Source organism: Molothrus ater, chromosome Z, assembly GCF_012460135.2.
Source record: "Molothrus ater isolate BHLD 08-10-18 breed brown headed cowbird chromosome Z, BPBGC_Mater_1.1, whole genome shotgun sequence".
Lineage (NCBI taxonomy): Eukaryota > Metazoa > Chordata > Aves > Passeriformes > Icteridae > Molothrus > Molothrus ater.
This window is the reverse complement of record NC_050511.2, coordinates 51,669,729-51,691,721: the sequence shown is the minus strand read 5'-3', so window position 1 is coordinate 51,691,721 and position 21,993 is coordinate 51,669,729. Positions and strand designations below refer to the sequence as shown.

General features: G+C 38.9%; 1 protein-coding gene across 2 annotated transcripts in view; it reads left to right on the top strand.

Moving 5' to 3' along the window:
• Positions 1-21,993, top strand: part of MOB3B (MOB kinase activator 3B) — an 84,016-nt gene that overhangs the window by 26,740 nt on the left and 35,283 nt on the right. Inside the window, exons 2-3 of one of the 2 annotated variants that reach the window (XM_036403336.2) lie at positions 9,038-9,264; positions 10,554-11,162. In XM_036403336.2, coding sequence (XP_036259229.1) covers positions 10,745-11,162 — 418 coding nt within the window. In that variant the 5' untranslated portion in view covers positions 9,038-9,264; positions 10,554-10,744. The remainder of the gene's footprint in view (positions 1-9,037; positions 9,265-10,553; positions 11,163-21,993) is intronic. The other variant, XM_036403337.2, reaches the window with a different exon arrangement.

The window sequence follows — 21,993 nt, the reverse complement described above, 5'->3', positions numbered from 1 at the left end:
TGGTGTCTTTACTATCAATTTTTTGATAAAATTCAGCAATTGACTTTTGTTTAGAGCTAAACCGGGCACTGCCAGGCTGTGGGGAACCACTGTATTGCAATGCAGATGGCACCTTCCAGAGCTTGTCATCTGTGCTTTCCCTGTGTGCTGGCAGCTGTGGCCACACAGACAACAAGGAGCACTCATTTATTTTGCTTCATAGTAAACTGCTTGCAATGGTCATAGGAGAATGAACTCAACCCTGCTGGCTGGTTATGTTCATATGCTGTGTGAATAATGAATTTTGTTCCTTTCTTTTTTAGTATTGGATATTTATTGGCCACAGCTGTGGGCAACATGGTTTGAAAAGCAAGATCCTTAACTGGCAGTGAAGATAGTTTTCCTCTATACCTTTTAAGAGTTTGGTGCTATAGCTCTGTTACAGTAATTTTTTTGGATATATGGTTAGAAGGAGAGCTTGTACTGTGTGAAACTTGCTCTGACCACAAATTGTAAAGAGTAATAAAATACTGTACTTCTGACTATAAAGGGCTTTGCCACAGTGATCTATTTATATAAAAAATTACCCAAACCCTTATTCCAGATCAGTTTGTGATTAGTTTTGTTTGCTTTGTTAAATTTCTTCTGAAGCACACCATGGGTTAGGCAGTATGCAGAAAAGGCTTTCAAAGTAGTTTAGTTCACTAGAAAGGTAAAGCAGAGTCATAAACTGAGAAGTTACTTTTCAGTGTGTAGAGGGAACAAGGCAATTCCACAGTTGTTCCCTGGGGCATACTGCTAGTGCATTGCTCCTCTAGTGCTGGTACTTTATGGTCTTTTCAGAGCTGTGCAGTCAATACAATGCTGGCTGGTTACTATATGCTCAGCTGCATTAAAAGCAGCACATTTTTGCTATCCTAAACTCTCTCCTGGTGAAAAATCCTTGTTACAGCAACAATTAGTTGTATTGTCATTGGAGAGGAGACTGGCATTCCTCAGAGGAAGTAGTTATAATGCTCAAGTGTTCTTTCTAGTATTGTTTTTTATTTATGATGTCACTGACTTCTTTTTCTTGCTTTCATATTTCACATATCATGGATGGCAAGGAAAACAGGCTTTTTCCTCCGAGTCCTTCAAGACTGCTGATTTAGAGCTCTAGAGTGCGGATGGTTGCCCCACCCTAGGTATTCTGTTTCTATCTAGCAGATTCTCTTTTTTTCCTCTATGCATGGTAGTAGGTCTTTTTGGCCAAATGGTAAGTTTGAACATGCTGAAGTTTACATGGTGGGGATCAAAATTATTCTCCACAGAAAATTTTTTTTCAGCCGTCAAGTCAGTTCAGTTCTGCAAGTTAAAACCTATGTAAAATCAACATTGTGGATGATTTATTTCTTGAATTTTGAAAGCACAAATCCCCCAACTAGACAATTATGACCCCACCACCACTTGCAGAGGCTATGCCATGTGACTGCATGCTGCTAAAGCATCTTATCACTTGCCAAATTGCAGGCTATTACTGCATCATGCCCTTGACCTATAAAACTGTGAAGTCGTAAGTCTGTGAAGTCTTTAAAAGATATCTGTACAAATGCCTTTCCTTTGTCTCCTTCATATAAGTTTGAAAATGTCCATCCTGGGATGTATCAGGTACATCATTGCCAGCCAGGTGAGAGAGGGGATTGTCCCAACTTTGCTTTCTACTGGGGCAACTTCACCTTGAGTACTGAGGGCAGTTCTGGGTGCCACAATACAAGAAAGACATTGAGCTGTTAGAGAGTGTCCAGAGGAGGGCATGAGGATGGTGAAGAGCCTTGAGGTGAAGCCGTGTGAGGAATGGCTGAGGTCACTTGGTCTGTTCAGCCTGGAGGAGACTTAGGGGAGACTCATTACACTTACAGCTTCCTCATGAGGGGAAGAGGAGGGGCAGGCACTGATCTCTTCTCTGGGTTGACAGTGACAGGACCAATGGGAGTGGCCTGAACTTATGTCAGGGGAGGTTAAGGCTGGATGTCAGGAGAAGTTTCTTCCTCCAGAGGGTGGTTGGGCACTGGAACAGAGTCCCCAGGGAAGTGGTCACTGCACCAAGCCTGGCAGAGTTCAAGAAGTGTTTAGACAGTACTCTCAGGCACATACTGAGACTCTTGGGGATGTCATGTGCAGGGCCAGGAGCTGGACTTAATGATCCTGATGGGTCCCTTCCTACTCAGGAATTTTGTGATAATCAGCTGTAGTTGCTGCCACTCTGTCTATTGCCATATTGAGTGCTTTGATCCAAACCACAGAAAGTGGACTTCTGCTGTTATTTCATACACTTTTCTGATAATCATGTGGAGCTGTGTTTTAAAGTTAATGGATTAGGTCCTACAGCTGCTGGAGGTCCATTTCATAACAAGATTACAGATTTATGGTATAAATAATTGGAAGATATTCACAATTAAATTATCACTTTTGAGTTATTTGCAATTAATTTGAGGGGCTGCACTAGCAACCACATGATTTTGTTTCTTAGCAACGTGTAGTTAAGGGTAATTTTTTTCTAACTGAAAATCATCATGTTCATGTACAAATTTATCAGTGTTTGTTAAGAAAGGGTGCAGTGCACTGACTAAAGGATGTCATAGCCTCCTTTGCTTTGGAAAATCCCTCTGATATCATGAATATCTTAGAAAAGTTGCTGAAGACACTGTGTCACCAACAGTGTGTCTATGCTGTCCATCCCGCTGCATTAACCTGAGCTTTGGTAGGAGAAACCAGACTAAGGCTAATGGGTCTGAATGGGTGTCAGCTGAACATTTTACATCTTGTTTTAGGTGTGTGTGCTTGTGGGAAGTGCCATTTTCACCCCAGTGTTAGCTATTAGTCTCTGCCAGCATAGTGTTTTTAACTTTACTCTGCCATTCTATCCCTGTTTTTTGCATGCTTTACTTGGACAAGAAGGTGAGTGGCTTTATTTGAAATGTCACTGAGATGTAACATATGATTTAGACATTTTTTGTAAAGCAGAACACATACACAGTTTCCTAAAGCTGATATTTAGACCAAAAATAAAATTTCAGTTTGGCCAGGGCATGCAGACTGGGACACCTGAAGTTCTAGGGCGTATAAATTTCTGGCTTCTAGCAGATAGACCTTGTACAGAAAGGCCCTGGCATGAGGTCTGAAATCACATTTTTGCGTGTGCACATTTTTCTGTTTCCTATAGCTCATATGAGCTGACTAGCATCTTCAGCGGAATTGAGTGGAGTTGGTTTTAGGCTATCATATATGGGAATTGCATGGATGATCTGATAATGTTGGAGAGGGCAGGAAATAATATTTTAACTCTCTCAGAGTTTACTCGGTTTTGTCAGTGCTTTTAACAGCCAGAATTTAGGTTTAGGATTTACGCTGAACAGAACAGAGGGATTTTTTAAGTTCAACCACAGTTTGATAAGGACATGTTATTGTTTTGTAAAGGAGAGTTTTCAGAGTGTAACTGTAAAATTTTAGCTCTGTTTTCTGAATTCATTATCACAGCTCCCACTGAATGCAGCTTAGTCAACATTTCATCTTCAGGAATGTCTTGGAAACAGAAGTTAAGCAAGCTGGAGGAAACAAATGCTATAGTATAATAGAGAATCAAAATGTAATTTGATTTGTGTCCTCTTCTTTAAGGCTATTTTAACTTAGTCCTTTCACCTGATCTTAGTATATTGACTTTAAAGGAATGGAGGATTACTGTTCTCTGTTGCAGCAAATGCTGCAATATGCATACTACAAAAGCCTAACAACCATCCACTGTTGGCATGAAGTCTCTGTTCCTAGATACCAAGAGATTTTGGCAGAAGCAGGGTTAGTGAGCTGGTACTGTTGGTCTTCATACTGCAGTTAGTAAGCTGACCCACGCAGTCCAACAGTATGGTCAGCTTTGTACAAGAGCAGTGATTTTAACAGCAGCTGGTGAAACAAGCCACGTGCAGCTGTAAAGGCTTTGTTTTGTTGGTGTGGAAGGATGTAGCAGGTAACAGGGGCTTGATAACTGAAAGCAGAGGCTGGTTTTGTACTTAGTAAATGTAGTTTAGTGATTCAGGATTAGTGGTACAGGATTCAGTGTGCTTGCACGTGTACTACCAACAGCTCAGGTCAGTAAAAAAGCCTGTGAACCAGAGAGAGAACTGGAAAAACCTGTGTGCAATTAAAAAAAACAGCATTCAAAGGGAATGTCAGAACTGCATGCTTCACTGTGATCTGTCACTCTGTCAGTAGTTGCCTGAGCTAAAGGGAGTTCCCAATCTGCTTGAAAGTTTGGGAGGTCTGAAATTGTTATGGCAAACATAATTCACTTAAGTGGCTGTGGCTAAATAACCACTCCCATAGGGTTTTAGTCCATCTGTCTCATCCTCTACTTTCCACACACCTTTTCTTATATTCTCCTTTTCTCTGTTTTGTGTGACAAAACAGGATCAAAGAAGTTGATTGGGATGAAAAATCTGTGGTTTTTTTAATTATTACAGTTTACGTGTGAGTCTCATACAGCTCCCTACAAGGGGATGTATAAATGCTTGGGCCAGGTATCATAGGGGAGATGTCAAGAAGGTAGGAACATGAAAAGAGAGAAGAGAAAGTGGGACTGAGTTTTTAGAAAAATAATGTGGCCATATACAACCCTGCATGACTTTCAGCCTGTAATGGGTTAAGACCTCATATTCCTGGGTAACAGGGGAACATAAGGTGAATTTCAGTGTAATCTAACTAATGTATCTTTTGTAGTTTCTTTACTGTAGTTCTGAGAGATACTTATTTCAATTCACCTTAAATTATATACTACAGGAAGTGCACATTCCTCACTAGAATGCCATGGATGCTGTAACCAATATAAACTTGTAGCAAATAAGCATCAGGGCATTTTCAGTTCCTTTGTGGTGATCAGTGTTCTTTTGCAGAATTTCAGATGAGGTGTAATTGGATTTAAGATTTGTAAAAGGCACTAGAATTATACTACTTGAGCAGCCAGTCATCTGTTAAAACATAAACATTTATCCCCATCGAGAAAAAGCATGCTTCATTTGCATTATTAAACAGCACTCATCATCTAGGATTTGAGCACTCATACCTGATTCTGCTGCTGTTAAACAGCTGATGCACTTCATCATAGAAATTACTGCTGTTTAAGTCAACTTCTAATTGTTCTGTACAACCAATTTTCCTAAAAGGAAAGAGGGGCATCTCCATCTGTATAGGAGGGAACTTTGTTGAAAGAATTGTAATTAAATATTTTAAAATAAATTATTGGGATACATAAATTCAATAGCTCTATCTAACATCACCTAACATGCTCATGGAAAATATGATGCAATATTTAAAGGCATCAGTCTAAGAATGACTGCAAATTTTATCTTTTGTGCCCTGATCTAAGCCCAAGCCATTCCTACTCAGTCATGACAGTGATTGTGTTCTTTAGCCAAATATTATTTTTCAATTTTATCCCTATGAAAACCTCAGTATTTTTTAAGAACCATAAATCATTTATTTCAGGCTGATCCAATTTAGCAACTATTTATCTCTTGTTTCATAGCTGCGTTCATTTTTAAAGCACACAGTTTTATGGACAGCTATCCATTGTATCTTGCTTTCCCTTTCCAGCCTTCTACCTTAGAAAAGTATCAAAGATTACTTATATTTGCTCCATTGGACCTTAATACTTTCATTATGGAAACAATATGGTGATTCCTGTGATTGTTTACAATTGCAGTTTTTTGTTAGTCTTGCAAAATCACTTGCTCCTTTTTTTTCCCCATGCCCAGACAGAGCATAAGGTAGTTATTGCATGTCAAATGAATGCATATAGTTATATGTTAGAAGTGTTTCTGACTGTGAGAAGGCTTCTTTCTAATCTGCCTGAGTGTCTTGAGTCTGCAGGTCATTATTTTGGTTACTAGCACAAAGTAACCCCAGCAGCTTTAGAGGAAAGTAAATTGCCACTCAACCAGTATCACTCTTGATAGAATGGGGAGTGGAGACTTAGATTTTAAAAAGAAAAATATAAAAATGTAGAAACGAGCTGATGCAGAGTTGGTTTTCATATTGTGCATTGCTGGATAATCATCTCTGTGTGTGCTTTTTCTTGGAGAAATAATGTTTCTTCACTGACTGGTTTAATAAAAGAGGATTTATATTAGCTACCTTCCCAGCAGACCTCTAAAGCTTGTGTAACTCTCCCTAGAATATCATGATGAAAGGTATGTGTCTAGAAACAGTGTGTCATTTAACATTCTTGTTCCCTGTGATTTAATAGAAAATATGTGGAGAAAGTATATAGTATGCTTTTAACACAGCAATGACTATGATATGATGCTGGTCATGATGTGTGTTTGTTGTGGGTTTTTTTTTTTAATGGTATCTGCATCAGTAGGACTGGTTTATTATTTCCAGATGTTGGTATACGTGATTTTGGGCCAAGATTCTGTCTCTGTCTGTGCACAAACTGGAGGACAGAGTTGGTCACTATGGTGATGCCATGGATGAAGCTTATGAGGTCTGGTTGTCCTGAGACCATCTCCATATCTGTGTTTACCATTCTCAGGCATAGCTCTGAGAATGGTAAATTCCCCAGCAAGGGAATTCACCCAGCTGCATTATACATGCTTTGGAATAGTCCACCAGGAAAAGATGTTGGTGACTGTCCCAGAAATACATTGCTCTGAAAAAAAAGAGAAACTAAATCATTGGGAGGAATTACCTTTCTGAGCTGCCCATACCAGGACAGTCATTTAGTTCAGAGGGATGTGCAGGACACTGTCCCAGTATACCATTAAGCCAAATACCATGAGTGATAACGTTATTCTTTATGCCTTTATGTATAATTAGAACCTGTCATAAAAGACTAGAAGCACGTTTTTATCAGTTTTGACGCAAGTATAAATCAGGAGCAGTTCTGTTGGCATTACTGTAACAGTAAACTGCAAAGTATCTCTTACCAAGAGACAAATTTAGTTTTATGTGGAAGTGCTACTGTACCACGGGTTTCAAGGAGTTGTGATTCAGTGTGACCCATATCACATTGTCCCCAGTGTTTCAGTTTTGAAGCAGTTCCCCCAAGACCAGTTGAGATCATGAAACGGGAAGCATTTTTCATTCTTGTAAGGTGAAAACTGTCATAGAAGTGAATGTGATGACTGGCAAAGCAAGTTACATTCTCAGTGCTTTAAAAATGGTGAGATTTTGTTTGTCATTTGTTGTTGAAGCTATCTGATGAGTTTTCATTTTTGCTGATGTTATGCAGTTTTGAAGCAATAGCTTTGATTTTTAAGTTCCCCCATACAAAGTTTTAATTGACAGTATGTGGTTTAGGATGAAATGAAAAACCTCTTGTCATGATTGTTGATTCAAGCACAGTACAGGGAGTGCTGGAAGTCTAAAGGTAATTGAGTTCCTGAAACGGATTAGTGAATCAGGCCTCAGCAAAGGAGTGGCCATCCTGTCATTAACACCAGCCACTTTATTGCCTAAGCAGAAAAGATGGTCTTAGAGCACAATGATTTTGTCTAGAGTTCTCCCATTAGCATCAGCCTCTGAAGGATCCAAACCTAAAATGCCTGTGCTTGATCACTACTGAAAATAATAAGGTGAGCCTGCTCCTTTGTATCCTGTCAATAAAGGAAAAGCTTCTTTATTCCAAGGAAGTAGTGGTAATGTTGTTTGTAAATGTTTACAAAAGCCTAAATTTTTATTTCTTTGATCATTTCTGTTAGCTTTTGAGTAAAGATAATGGTTAATTAGATAGCAAATACCATCAAGAACCAGGATGCAAAAAAAAAGTATTTCATAGGGTTGATTCACTGCAGTATTTTGTGAAGGTCAGGTCTTATAGTTTTCTGTTTTTCATTCTTGTATGTGAGAATACATGAGAAAACAAGTCTGTTCATCCCCTAGCATTGCAGAGTCTTCAGTCATATTTCTAAACAGAGAAAGAGGGAAAAAATAAGCTCTTAGCAGAGCTGTATCTCTTAAGAGAAGTTAAACAGTGAGATACAAGCTTTGTACTTTGTATTTTGGAAGGTTACAGGAAGATGAAAGAGGAACAGCCTTGGCTTTTATTGCAGGATACTGAACAGAAGATTCTCCAGACACAAAATGTGTAGGAAGTTCTTGTTTGTTCTGATTCTGCCTGGGTGAGTTGAAGAACAGTTTCATCTGGCTGCACAGTAGAATAATTTTTTAGATGAGTCTTAGAGGTGAATTTGACCAGAATGTGTGTGTGCTTCGACAGAGACCTTCAACATGAACATAAGACTTGAGATAATGAGTTGTTTGCTGAATGTTTTGGTTGAATTTTCTCTGAATTAATTAATTTTATGCAGATTTCCTGAATATATGGAGAGGAGTGGGAAACATTATTTAATGTGATTCATTTTGTTTGCATATTTAGTAGAAAATAGCTTATAAAATACAGTGTGTTCTTTTTTTCTTGAAGGAGCTTTAATTGCAGTGAGTACTGTGTTTCAAAGTGTCTCTTTTGAAGATGAGTTTTATTTGCTGCTCAGCTTGTCGCTTTAAATAAAACTCCTTGCATATTCTGATGAATATTTGCAGGTGATGAAGGGAGTCAAACCACATAAGAGCACCAGGTGTATTAATGTGGGGAAGAAACTAATTACCTGAGCTGTAAAATTCTGGACTTAACCTGCTTATTATTGCAAACTGGGACATTGGCTCCATGCCATCTTCAGGTGTGTCAGTCACAGGCTCAGTCTATGCAGCACTACTCACCTATGTTTTTAAGGGCTTTTAAATAAACAGATGGCTGCCACAGAGTATTTGAGGCTGGAAGTTTTGGGTCTTAGTAACAAACAACAAATTGTAGGGCAAAGTTGTCTGTTTAAAAGTACCTTCATTTCCTGCCAATGACACTTAACTGTTCCAAGGCTACTTTAAAGTCTTCTTTCCCTGATCTTTGTCAAGGAAAGAATTTCTGGACTGGAATATTCAGGATCTCAGTCTTTGAATATTACTCAAGGGTCATGTCAGATATGACAATAATCTCCCTGGAGCTAATTCCAAAACTTCTTGGATTTTGCAGATATGGAAAAATGACTGTTTACAAGGTAATGATTGGAATATCCCTCCATCATGCCATCAGGAAAAGTTAAAGCAAGCACTTCTCTGCTGATTCCATGTGACTGCTGCATACCAACAAATTAGCTTGCATGATAGTCTTTCACATATTTGGAAGAGGATTTTTTTGTGGCCACTTACATCCTATTGTGGGGACACAGGGTCTAGCACACCAAATTTTTCTTTGCTAAGGTAGGTGTTACTTTCTTGTGGATATTAAGAAGAAAGCAACACCTTTTTCTCTTCCTTTTTGCCCCTCAGCAAAGCCTCAGGCAACTGTCTTCAGAAGAATTTAGTGCTAGGCACACACTGCCTTGTAAAATTTTCATGGACATGATTTTGGTTAAGGAAAACAGTGGAACACAGATAATCCCGTAAGAATTGGCCACTGATAGGGGAGGATTTTTGTATTGCTATGCAGGTTTAACATCTATTGTGTTATTTAATTTAATATTGCACAGAATGAAATGTTTATTCTCTATATTTATTCACAAAATCTTTAGTACTAAAACAAAAGTCTAATTGAAGCAGCTCCTCTCTATCCTGTCACTCCTAAGTGTCTAGATTTAGTGATAATATACTTTCTTTCTTGTACAAATATGAGAGCAAACAAAGCTGTAATGCAGTAATTTGTTCAGTCAGGCTCACTGTTGAAACCATTCCACTGCCAGCTTAGGTTAGATGGAACAACACAAAGTCTATGCTCTTGCTTTTGTAAGAACAATGCCAAGTATTTCCCTGTAAAGAAGATGAAGAGAGCTATAAAAAAGTGGTGGCTTCACAATTGCTAATAGTTGTACACAATCCAGTAAAAATCTAAGTCTACTACTGAATTTCTGAAGGTGGGTCAATAAAAGTAACAATCTTCATACAGTTTTGTGGGAAACAGGAATTATTTCTGTGCAATACCATAGTTATCCTTCTTTTTTGTTCTATGTGGTTTGCAAAAGTGAACACCTCAATAATTTAAAACAGAGAAAAAATATGGATAAGTTTTGCTTGCTGATTTCTTTTTGCCACAGAGATGAGCACTGAAGCTATGGCAATTGCTTAGAGGCCCCATTGGTAGCTACAGGAGCAGTTAGATAAAGATTCTAAATTGTCGCATAGTTTTTTTTCCTACTTGACTTATATGCACATTTTGAATGTTATACAGTGGCTGTAAAAATGTAGCAAAGTGAAAAAGTTGGTTTTAAAATTTGATCATACAAGATTTATTGAATTCCCATCTTTACAACTTAAGAACCTCTATTGGGGTAGATATTTTAAAGGAACAGAGAAGTTAATTCCTTAATACTTCAAAAAATGAGTCACTTAAAAAAAATTAAGTCGTCTAGTTAGGGGTTGGGCAGTTTTTAAGGCTAGCATATTACACATTATATTTCATCTTATAATTGCTAGAAAATTCTGGTAAAACAGTAGCAAACTGATGGGACCAGTCTTGAATTTGTCATTGATGTGTATTTTTTCTGTATCCTTAGGGAAATGAAGTCTTTCAGGGGGGCTTTCAAGAGGAAGAGCTAATAAATTGCTCTGAAGTTGATACAAGCTTCTCTGGGAAAAAGAGCAGGGCCTGGAAAGCCTGTGATAGAGAGCAGCTGTTTCCAGATACTTGCATTAAATCTCAGACGTGCTTTCCTGCCAGCTACTTCAGTGCAGAAGATTAACAGACATGTCCATAGCACTCAAGCAAGTCTTCAATAAAGATAAGACTTTCCGCCCAAAACGTAAGTTTGAACCTGGAACCCAGAGGTTTGAACTTCACAAACGAGCGCAAGCATCTCTCAACTCAGGTGTGGACTTGAAAGCAGCTGTGCAGTTGCCCAGTGGAGAAGACCAGAATGACTGGGTGGCTGTTCATGTTGTTGACTTCTTCAATAGGATCAACCTCATTTATGGGACTATCTGTGAGTTCTGCACGGAGAGGAGTTGCCCAGTGATGTCTGGAGGCCCCAAGTACGAGTATCGGTGGCAGGATGACTTGAAGTACAAGAAGCCCACAGCACTGCCTGCACCCCAATATATGAATCTTCTCATGGACTGGATTGAGGTGCAAATCAACAATGAGGATATATTTCCCACAAGTGTAGGTAAGCATAAGGAAGAAGTCCTAAAGCATAAACTGCCTTTCATTCTTGTACTAAGCATGTTCTCTTCCCACATATTTAGGGACATAAAAGCTGTTGAACAGCAGGTGGGTAGTAGGAGGGATCAGAAATAGTATGTAGTTTATGAAATGTTAACTATGGTTTCTAGGTATGGTAGTGTTTGTTAGCCTTAAATGTTTATCCCTAATGAGCCTCTGAGTTTAATCACTGAGTGTGATCAGCATTGCATTAATACCTTCTTGAAAACTAATCAAATGTGTAAGGCTTTGCACTTTGCCCAGCTACTTACATACAGAATGGATGGAAAGCAAAACTGGTCAGACTGCTCTCATAGTGTACATTTATGAACAAGACAGTGGAGAATCAAGAATGCAATGAACTTAGCCCTCCCACCCTCTCTTGATTTCTCCTCCAAAACTCACAAGTTGTTAATTATTCTCCAAAGTATTGTTTTCAGTACTACATAACTGATAAGCATTGTTATTATTTAAGCAGACAGCCTAGATGAGAGAGCTGTTAACAGCTTCACAAATTTCCTTTTATAATATTCTCTCTGAAGAGTGGCACAAGTAGGTTAAAGTATCCTTGCTGTAAGTGGAAGAATGCATTGTGTAGTGTAGACAGCATAAATATTTAGCTATGGCTGCATGCAACAACAAAAAAGTTATGTTTTCGAAATGTACTTGCTTGATTTTTAGCAGTTTTAATTAATGGGTCCTGATTTACTATTTTCAAATGGAAACGCTGGGGGCTTTCTGTAAGAAATGCAAGTTGTGTATTAGGTGTCCCAGATGAGTAACAAACAGGAAGAATGCCATATGTTTAGATAAGATCAGCCCAATATTTTGGAGTTTATAGGCAGCTAGGTCCTGCGACTAATTGGTAGATCATGCATCGAGAGTCTGTGTCTATCAGTGTTTCCAGACCTTTGAAATACCTTACACTTGGACTTGATGGCTATCTATCCAGACAAATCTGTGGTTTGTTTCATAGTTTCTATCACTTTTCTGTTCTACTCTAATAGGTAGAAAGGATGCGTTAATTACATTTTTAATCTGGACTTTGACAACATGGCAAGAAGATGGATGATATCAGAAGAAGCAGTATCATATATTTTTTGTAGGTGAAAAATGGGTTTGATTTCTCTAGCATTGGTTGCTTTTTGTTTCTTCAGGGTAAATGATTTTTGGAGTTGAAGATTGTTTGAAGGTGCAGAGAAATAGATGATTTTGCTTCCACTGGTATTTCTGCAGGCTTTCGTTATACCAAATTTCTTCCTTGGAGTATTCCAATATTGTTCTGGTTTTGTGTCATTTGCATAAGTAGAAAGTGTTTGTCAGCAGATATGGGGAGCAGGTAGCACAACTGGTGTGCTGATGGGTTTTACTGAACCAACTAACAATCTCTAACACACAAGCATTCAGCCCTAGATGCTCCACCATTATATTTGTAATAAGACACTTCTGAAGGAATTTTTGTCCTGATGGTTTACCTATTGTAAGCTAAGAATGACATCAATAAATACTCTCAGTCTACTTCTCCCAGCAGCTTCTGCTGTTGTCAATTGAATCAAACATGAAACAAATGAAGGAGGGGAAAGACGTCTGGTCTCTAAAATGGGGCTGGACTCTGCTAAAAGTAAAAACAGGAAAGCCCGATGTTCATAAAAATCTTTGTCTTACTCTGAATTGATCCAAAGGAAAGGGACAAGTCTGCTTGTATTGCTTGTATACTGTGCTGTATTCATATTACAGACTGACATGATTGGACAGTCCCGTAAAGAGATTCTATAGATACCTTTAGAGCATTATTAGAGCAGCACTTGTACCCCTATTACTTTCTTGCCTCCTCTCCAGCCTTTGTTGCAGAAACCATGCTAGCCCCCTGCATATTTCTTCATATTTCCCCTGCATGTCCCTACTTAGGGGACATGCAAAGGGAAGTTTGGATCTGTTCCTGGGGTAACTTGCCTTACAAAAGGATCTTTTTGGTTGATTTTCATATCAGTCCCAAATTTGGATGTGATACTACCTGTAAACCTATCTGAGTAATGCATTATAAAGCTGTTGAATGAAATTCACTGAGCGTGTGTATTGTTACCTGTGCTGCATTTCACAAGTGATCAGAGAGGGAACCTTTGTTGCTGTGTTAGGTACTGTTTATTCCTACCTGTTCTGCAGCAGCCTTTTGGTTAGCCTGTGCACCATAGGCATAGTGCTAATTAAAATATCTATTTTCATTGACATAAATTAATGGTGATGAATATGACAATTCTTCATTCTTCACAGCAGCTGAAATAAATTTTGAAAGGTGATATACTCAGAAAACAAAACAGGCTTATATATGACCTTACTAATAGGACAACAGTTTTAAAGTATTGAGTGGCTGTAAATTAGAGATTGCTTCATTGCTTTGAATCTTTCTAGTCTAAAGATAATTGTTCTAGGAAAAAAAATGTGTCCAGTGGATGGTATTTGGGCTGTCTTTTTCATTAGCAGATAAGTTTAATGAGGAGATCCAGAGTTGGGTTAGTAAGTGCTGTTCAAAGAAACCCTGAACACACTTTTCTCAGCTTAATCCTATTAAATTTTTCCTCTTTCATTTAGCATGTCTCATGCAAACTATCTAAAGAAGGATTTCAAGAACTGTAATTAAGTGCAGCTTTCAAGGTGTCATGGTTTGACACTGGCACAATGCCAGTGCCCCCATGAGGATACCCTCTCCCTGGTTTCTGCTGTGAGATGTGACCAGCAATAAGCAAAGCAGGTTCCGACTTAGGGAAGAAAGAAAACAAAACTTTATCAACTACACTACAACTATGGATAAAAAGGAACACACACACAGGGAAAATGAAAACCTTACAAATACATTTCCTCCTCCCCCCACCAAATTTCCAACACAATACATCTATTCCTCAAATCACCAACTCTTAGTCCAGAACCACCCTTCAAACAATCAACCCTCAGTTCATCAAGAGGAGAGGAGTCCTTCTTGTACCATGGGCTTCCCCTGGAAACACAGCTGAAGCCTCGTGTGTTTCTGTGTCACTTGTGGCACTGCCTGGAGTTGTGACCTCTTCCTTTTCATGTCCAGTGCTCTCACCACTGAACACGGACCAGAGCTGCTTCTAGGGTTGTCTTTTTAAGGATGCTTTGTCCCGATCCAAAAAAGGCACAATCTCTCCTTTGGGACACCTGTCCCCACAATCTCTCCTTTGGGACACCTGTCCCCCCCATATTTTTCACCCCCTGGGGCCAAGGGGCATCAACACTGAACCCTCTTGGTTCTGAGGCCATTGCGTCCCCCTGGATGCAGTCTCTGTATCACAAGGAACATGGGTCTGTCCATGGCTATACAGAAAGAGTCCAGCAAAAGCCACTCCATCATCTCTTCCCACTACGATTCTTCTCTACTCTTCCACTATTTCTCACTCTCCCAGACCTCTCTCACACTTGCACATTTCCTTCCTCATCTTCCACTCTATCAATGTTCTGTAAAGTTTTCATTCTCTGAAAAGGGGCCAAAAGCTCCTACCAGCAGCCGGCTGAACCCCCCCCCCTTCTTCTCCGTCCCAGCCGATAAACAGGCCCATGTTTATCAAGTCTCAAGGTTACAGTCCCAGGCAGCGGCTCTCTCTCTCTCTCTCTCTGTGTCTCCTGGGGGAGCTGCCCGATGGCTCCCGGTGTCTCTCTCTCTCTCTCTGTGTCTCTCAGGGGGGGCTGCCCGATGGCTCCCGGTGTCTCTCTCTCTCTCTTCCACCCTTCCACCCCCGGGCTCAGGCCTACCTCTCTCGGCCACATGGCTTTCCCCTCCCCCTGCCCAGCCAGCAGCTGGGCCGGGGGAGAGACCCGAACTCTTTCCCGCCGGAAACCCAAGAGAACCCTCCCAGGGGAGAGCTCTGCTTTTAACCCCGTGCTCTCAGAGGTGTGTCCAATGTACCAATAGCCAGGTTAAATGCCAATATTAAAGCCTGAATATCCATTGGCCAAAACACAGCATCCCAAAAAACACATTTCCTGTCAAACCACCACACAAGGAAAATAATTTCAGAGTAGGAATAGCCAGGTTTGGTGGGATCTTCATTTTGTGGTGGTGGTTTTCCTCAGTGGTAAAAAAAAAAAACAAACAACCAAAAAACAAACAAAAAAAAACCCCACAAATGCAATTGAGTTATAAATTGTTATAAATGTTATATTTAACCTTGTCAGTGTTTATACTGGCACAATGGCCTATGGCCTCTTACCAGTCATCTGTGGTCTGATTTCCTTTCTGCTTTCCCCTGTCCTTCTGATTTATTAATTTGATTATAAAGAGCCTTATCCCTCAACCACTCTCCCACTTACAGGGAGCTGGTTGCATGGAAAAAGAACTGTCAAGAATTGTGTGCATGTGATAAAAGCAGGTGCTGAATATCAAGACCGCTTCTTTGTATAGCAAAACTTGAACAACTGTTTTTATAAAATGGCCTCACCATCTGTAGAAGATTGTATACAGGATTATGTTCTTATGTCCTTAGTAGATGAGAATGCAGTAATAGAACAGAGTCTGTACACCTGCTCAGCCACTACTGAAGCTATCCATCTCCAAAATTAGTTTTTGTAATGTGCCTGGTGTTTATTTAGCTTTAGAGTAAATTCTTTGGTAAATACTAGTTTCTCTTTAGGGCACCTACTAGTCTCACTGTTTAACACTTTTCAAGGAATATATTTCTCAGCCTTTGGTAAACAGTCTGAAGAAATAATTTGGAATGGAAAGCAGTAGATTCTAGGAAAAGATGCGCTTTTTGTTGAACTGTATCAGCTTTCACCAAATGAGTTTTGGCAACCTCAAAAAAGGAGCTAAGAAAGATGTTTTTCTTGCAAAGAATTCTCACAGAAGAATTCTATTTTTCTGTGCTCCCTTTAAATCCTGATTTCAAAACACGATAAATTAATTTGCTTTAGGTTCTTTTCTGTACTTATTGCAGCCTTAAAATGAGAGTAATTATGTCTTGTTGGGATTCCATTCACTTTTCAGTGAATGGAATGCTGAGGTTTTTTCTGTTGTAAGAGTCACTGGGAAAGATACACAGAAATTTAAGGCCACAGGGCATTATGTCATTTATTCTAATCTGAACACCAGCATAACACAGGCCAAAGAACATCACCACATGATTTCTTCATCTGGTCCACAGATTGAAATGAGAAGATGGTCAAGCAACAGAAAATGTTGCTGGAACTAACAGAAAATTCACTTCTTTTTTGGCTTGACATAATGATTTTTTTTTTCCCAATAAAAAAAATTGGGAAAGAAGAAGAAGAAAATTGAAGAAAAGTAGTTGACAGAGACCAAAGGTTGTGCCATCTCCATCCTTCAGGGTTTTCAAGACCAGTCAGAATAACACCCCAAGCAACCTAATCTGATGGGATGCAGACTTCCCAAAACCAGTGCTAGCTTTAAATATTCATGATTCTTAATTCCAATTTCAGCACTGCCAGGCTGCCTAAGGAACTAAAAGAGCTAAATTTATTAAAACCTGATTAAGCAGTTTAAGAAACCACAGTTTGACATTTAAAGGATGTACAAAATCACTTTTAAGGTATGAGAGTTCTCGTATAGGAGGATTTTAAAAGTTATTAATTAATCAAATAGCCTAGTCATGGCTGATCAAAATAAAAATACTTCAAACATATTTAAAGCCTAGGACTTCAGCTGAAAAATTAATGTATCTTTATCAATACTTTGGCTGTTCCGTGTTTGGCTAGCAATTTTGCTATCTAACAGCTTCAGGTTTTGCAAAGAGCACGTGTGTGATGCTGCTTTCAAAGAAAGGAGCCTAGTATGTCACAACAATTCACCTACAAAAGCAGACCAAGATTCTGGAGGGACTTTGTAGATATAATTCGAAATTTTCTATGGTTTCCTACTAATATTGTGGTATTGTAGAATTTTTTACAGTTATTATTGTAGAATTTTCTACAGTTTTCTTTTATTACAGTTATGCCTGTCTTTTTCTGTTCAAAAGTATGAGGAAGTGTCCATAGTGTGGGCAAAGTGGTGCTTGCTGGCATTTCCTGCATACACTTTTTGTTCATTTTTTTGCTGCTGTTGCAATTGCACTATCTAGGAACTGCCATTGTTTCAAGCACACCCACCCCACAATCAAAAATATGCAATCTCTATAGCTGGTATGTTTCCATTTTTTTTAAGAAAAAGCTTTGCCTGGGAGCAAAGGGAGAGGTCAGATTGCTGTCTGTTAACTGGTAATTCAGGCACCCAGTGCTAGATGCGTATAGCTGTAGTCTACCACGTGAAGATCAATGTAAAATCCAAACAATCCTTTCTGCTTGATCTTTGCACCTGTCACACTATTGATGAATTTGGTCTGTAGAAGGGTTTTATTTTGTAAGGTTTACCTCCTTGTCCCTGTTGCTGCCCTTTCTTGGTCACTCCTTCAACATGGATGTGCCTGCCAAGAGCTTTGAATTATTCTTTATGTCAATGAAATAAAGAAAATTCTGCAAAATACAGACTGTCCTATGGCTACAGCTTTTTTCCAGTTATTAAATTTTATGAATTCTGTGCCTATACAAATGTTATAGCAGCAGCACAGCTATGCTCTTAGAGAGTTTGGTGTCTTGAAATATATGTGCTTGGAAAATATCAGGTAGATATTTTACTATTAGATTACACATTTGAGCTTCCTCCTCCTTGCACCTTTTTCCTGCCCCTGTGGTTCAGGATCTAACAGATGATTCAAAGTAACCTAAGCTGGCATATGAACCAGCCCACAAACCTAGCATGCTTCAAGAGTATCATCACAAAAGATTGATGAAAATTGTATTAAGTCCATCTGGATGGTGAGTGATGCAGTTTAGCCGTTAGCAATCTGGTCTTCTTAGCATTGAATTACTTTCTTGCTGACTGATTACATCTTGGAGGAATTTGATTCCCTATTTGTATCTGGTATCTAAAATGCCTTGATTAGTTTAAGTATCCTACTTTTACAATAATAGGGACTGAAGCTTGGGAGTAGTCTAGACTAGTAGTCTGGTCCTGAAGCCATATCACTGACAAGCCTTCCTCAGTGTACCTCCTTGGTCTGTTGCTCTGTGCATCATTTGAGGTACCTAAAGGTCCACTGCCAGCTCAGACATATGAATTAACCCATTCTGCAATCTAGTTTTGATGATAGAAGAAAATACGTGCAGTAGAAAGTAAGTGCAAATCTATTAGTGTATTCTCTGCTTTTCCATGGGAAGGATTTAGCACTGCTGGTACGAAGGAATGCTGTCTCACCTGGAGAATGTGTACTGGGAGTCTGATGCCTTGTGTGACATGTTTTCGGTATTGTGGTAGTCATTAAGGGCTACAAAGCACTTTTACTAACAGACTAAGAAGCAGGTCTCAGTGGCTTTCTTCCTTCATTCTCCATGTCTCAAACTTGAGGGAAATAAAAGGAAATCAACTTAAGTGGTGGCATGAATGGTGGTGGAGGGAAAATTTGAGAGGAAAGGGATGTATTAACTGGCTCTGCAAAGGTTTCAGGATCTCTGCTCAGTCTGATGCTGGTTTTGGAGGAAGAAAAAAGTACAGAACACCCACAAGAAATGGTGTCCCATGTAGGAACTGGGGTGGTTTGTCCAATATCTGCTATCTCCCTTGTTCTTGAGGAATTCAGCTTTCCAGCATGTTGTCAGTACATATGTTGTGGGACATTACTTAAATTAGTCTCTCAGAGATTCAGAAATGCCATGACCACAACTTCTACCCTAACTGAACTTGTGACTTCTTCTCTTTATCCGCCTTCACAGCACAGCCAATGTCTACAATGTTTAAGTAGGCATGCTGGGGTTGAGCTTGTGCGCAACTCAAAAGGTGTGGGAAATGTGATACCTTGAACATACTTTACCTTGGAAAGTGGGTTTTTGTGAACTGAGCACTCTGCATTCTGCAGTGATGTGTGAATTCCTTCCTGTGATGAACAAGAAGAATAGCTTCTTATGTAAAACCTTCTAAAAAAGACTTTGTGTCACAGGCTGCGAGGCAGAATGTATGTAGGAGAAGAATTTACATATCATAATGACTTTGCTGGTTCATTGTTTGGAACACAAACAAAATCAGATTCACAGGAATAAATTTTTTTAGTGACTACCTCTTGCTTGTTTTTTTGCCAAATTGAAGTTGTTGTTTAAGCTCAGAAATATTGTAGAAAATATTGTAGAAAATTGCTCCATGAAAAGTAGTCCCTACTTTGAGAAATGTATTTTCATCCTCAAGGTCAATCTTCTGAGCACAACACTGGTACTTTGGGGCATGTTTTATGCACAATCTGGCCCAGGGAAGAGATGTATGCCCTGATAACACAGCATCATCAGCTGCACCCAATATATGGTAACAATCATCAGAATGAAGTGTGATCATAGAGGCATGAAAATAAAATAATTTAGTCCTAATTGGTTTAAACAACAACCTCAATTTGATTTCACTGTTGAGTGGCTGGAGTGACGCTTAGTGTGGCTCTTAGGGAACTTTTGGAAGTCCTAAGTCTAGGAGAAGATTTTTGCTTCAGACAGAAACATCAATACTCTCTTTTAAGTTTCTCCATCCTCTTTCATTTAGAAATTTGGCCTTCTAAATTCATATAGATTATGAATATATGATATATGGAGCAAAAGCAGAAACTTTAGGAGGGAGAAAACTTATTAGTCGCTTTTAAATGAGGTTCTCATGTATTTTATAGGTATTTTTTGAAGAAAGTCAATTATGTATGTAGAAAATACTTGGATAAAAAAAACATTGTGCAGCTAAAAGCCAAAAATAATGTGGCCAGCAGGACCAGGGCAATGGTGAGGTCCACCTTGAATCCTGTGCCTAGTTGTGGGCCTCTCCCTACAAGAAAGACATTGAAGTGCTGGAGCGATTTCAGAGAAGGGCAACAAGGCTGGTGAAAGGTCTGGAGCACAGGTCTTATGTGGAGTGGTTAGGGACCTGAGTGTGTTTAGTCTGGAGAAAAGGAGTCTGAGAGGAGCATTGCTTTCTACAGCCCCCCTGGTTGCAGCCAGGTGAGGGTCAGCCACTGATCTCAGGTAGTCAGCAACCAGACAAGAGAAAATAGCCCCATGTTGTGCTAGGAGGAGTTTTGATTGAATATTGGGGGAAATTGCTCCATGAAAAGCATTGTTAAGCATTGGAACAAGCTGCCCAGAGAAGTGGTTGAGTGATTTGGAGGTATTTAAAAGACATGTAGATGTCATGTAGAAGGTACTTGGACACATGTCTTAGTGATGAACTTGACAGTGCTAGGTTTATGATTCGACTTGATCTTAAGGGTCTTTTTTTTCAAACCTAAATAATTTCATTCTTTTATCTTTAAACACAAAGCCAAGAATTATATATTCAGATAACCTGTAAGTACAGTGTTCATTCTGATAATGCCACAGAGAAAACCATCAAACCTTTTAAAGTTTGATCGTTTTCAATAGGAGTATTTATAGGTGTGATTAAGTCACTTGTGTGTTAACCATTAAAAGACAACTGTATTTGTACCTATGCCTAGTTCTGCAGAAGTTCTCTGCCTTGAGGAGCTTTACATGCTCATAGAAAAAAAAGTCAGCAAGAGATTACAGGAAGAAAAATTATTTATATATATATATATATATATATAATCAAAGATTATATATAACAATACATATACATATATATATATAAATATATAAAATTATTATATTATATAACAGGAAGAAAAGTAGTTTAGTATGGCTTCTGTGAGGATGGATTTTTCTGCATCATATTTGTTTGGTCAGTGTTTTCAGCTGAATACTCACTGATAGTGCTGCACATGACATGATTGGTCCTTGTCTGCATAACTGCATCTTATGGATCTCTTTTCTTCATGAGTGTGTTTATATTTGTTAAGGCGATACCAAAGAAGTTAAAGGTAGGGATGATGGGGGTCATTCTGAAGGGAGTTAATTTCAGACACTCTGAGTGGCTTCCCTTTAGCTCCGTGGTTGTTGTATACACTATTTTTATGGTATGTGGGCCACTGTATTCCCTCATGCAGAGGATTGTCAATACTCTATTCCTCAGCTACTCAGTACTTTGAGGTAAGCAACTTGAAATCTAGACTATAATGTGATTCTGAAAAAGACAGCTGTATTTCTTCTAGTGTATTGATTATTAAGGGTTGTAAGAGGCCTGGGACCTTAACAGAGAACTTTAACCTTTTAGGAAGGACAACAGTATCCTTTTTCTTTTTGAAAAATATAAGTGCATGCAACCCTGAACATGAACATATAAGGTTGCTTAGGAAGTAGAGGAGGAGAAAAAAGCAGACGTCAGTCTTGCACCATTGCCAATCTTTGCTTTGTTAAGGGCAATGTTAATTTTATTAGAAAACTTTTGTACAGTCCACGCAAACCTCCTGCTTATTCACTGTCCCTCTGTCCTTAGCAAAGGGACCCAAGGCTTGCTGTATATGTTCCACAAGACTGTGATAGAGTAATTCAGCCATTCATTAAAATAGAACAGATTTAAGTTTATGTGCTACATTCAGGAAAAGCTGAATTACTCTTAAAAGCAGGTTCAAGCCATCATTGGTTCACTAAGGGAAAAGAGCTTGTTCATGCCTTTGTCATAACTATCAAACTATCGGTACCACACAGGATCCACAGCTGGTGCTGTGTACACAAATACTAGTGGCACTGCTGTAAAACATGTTTCTTTATTTAATGTTCCAGTAATGAGTTTAAAGTAATGAGTTTTTCCCTGTTTATGGAAAATTGAAAATGGAAAATTGTTTTCCTGTCAAAAATGGTGTTTGAGCATAGAA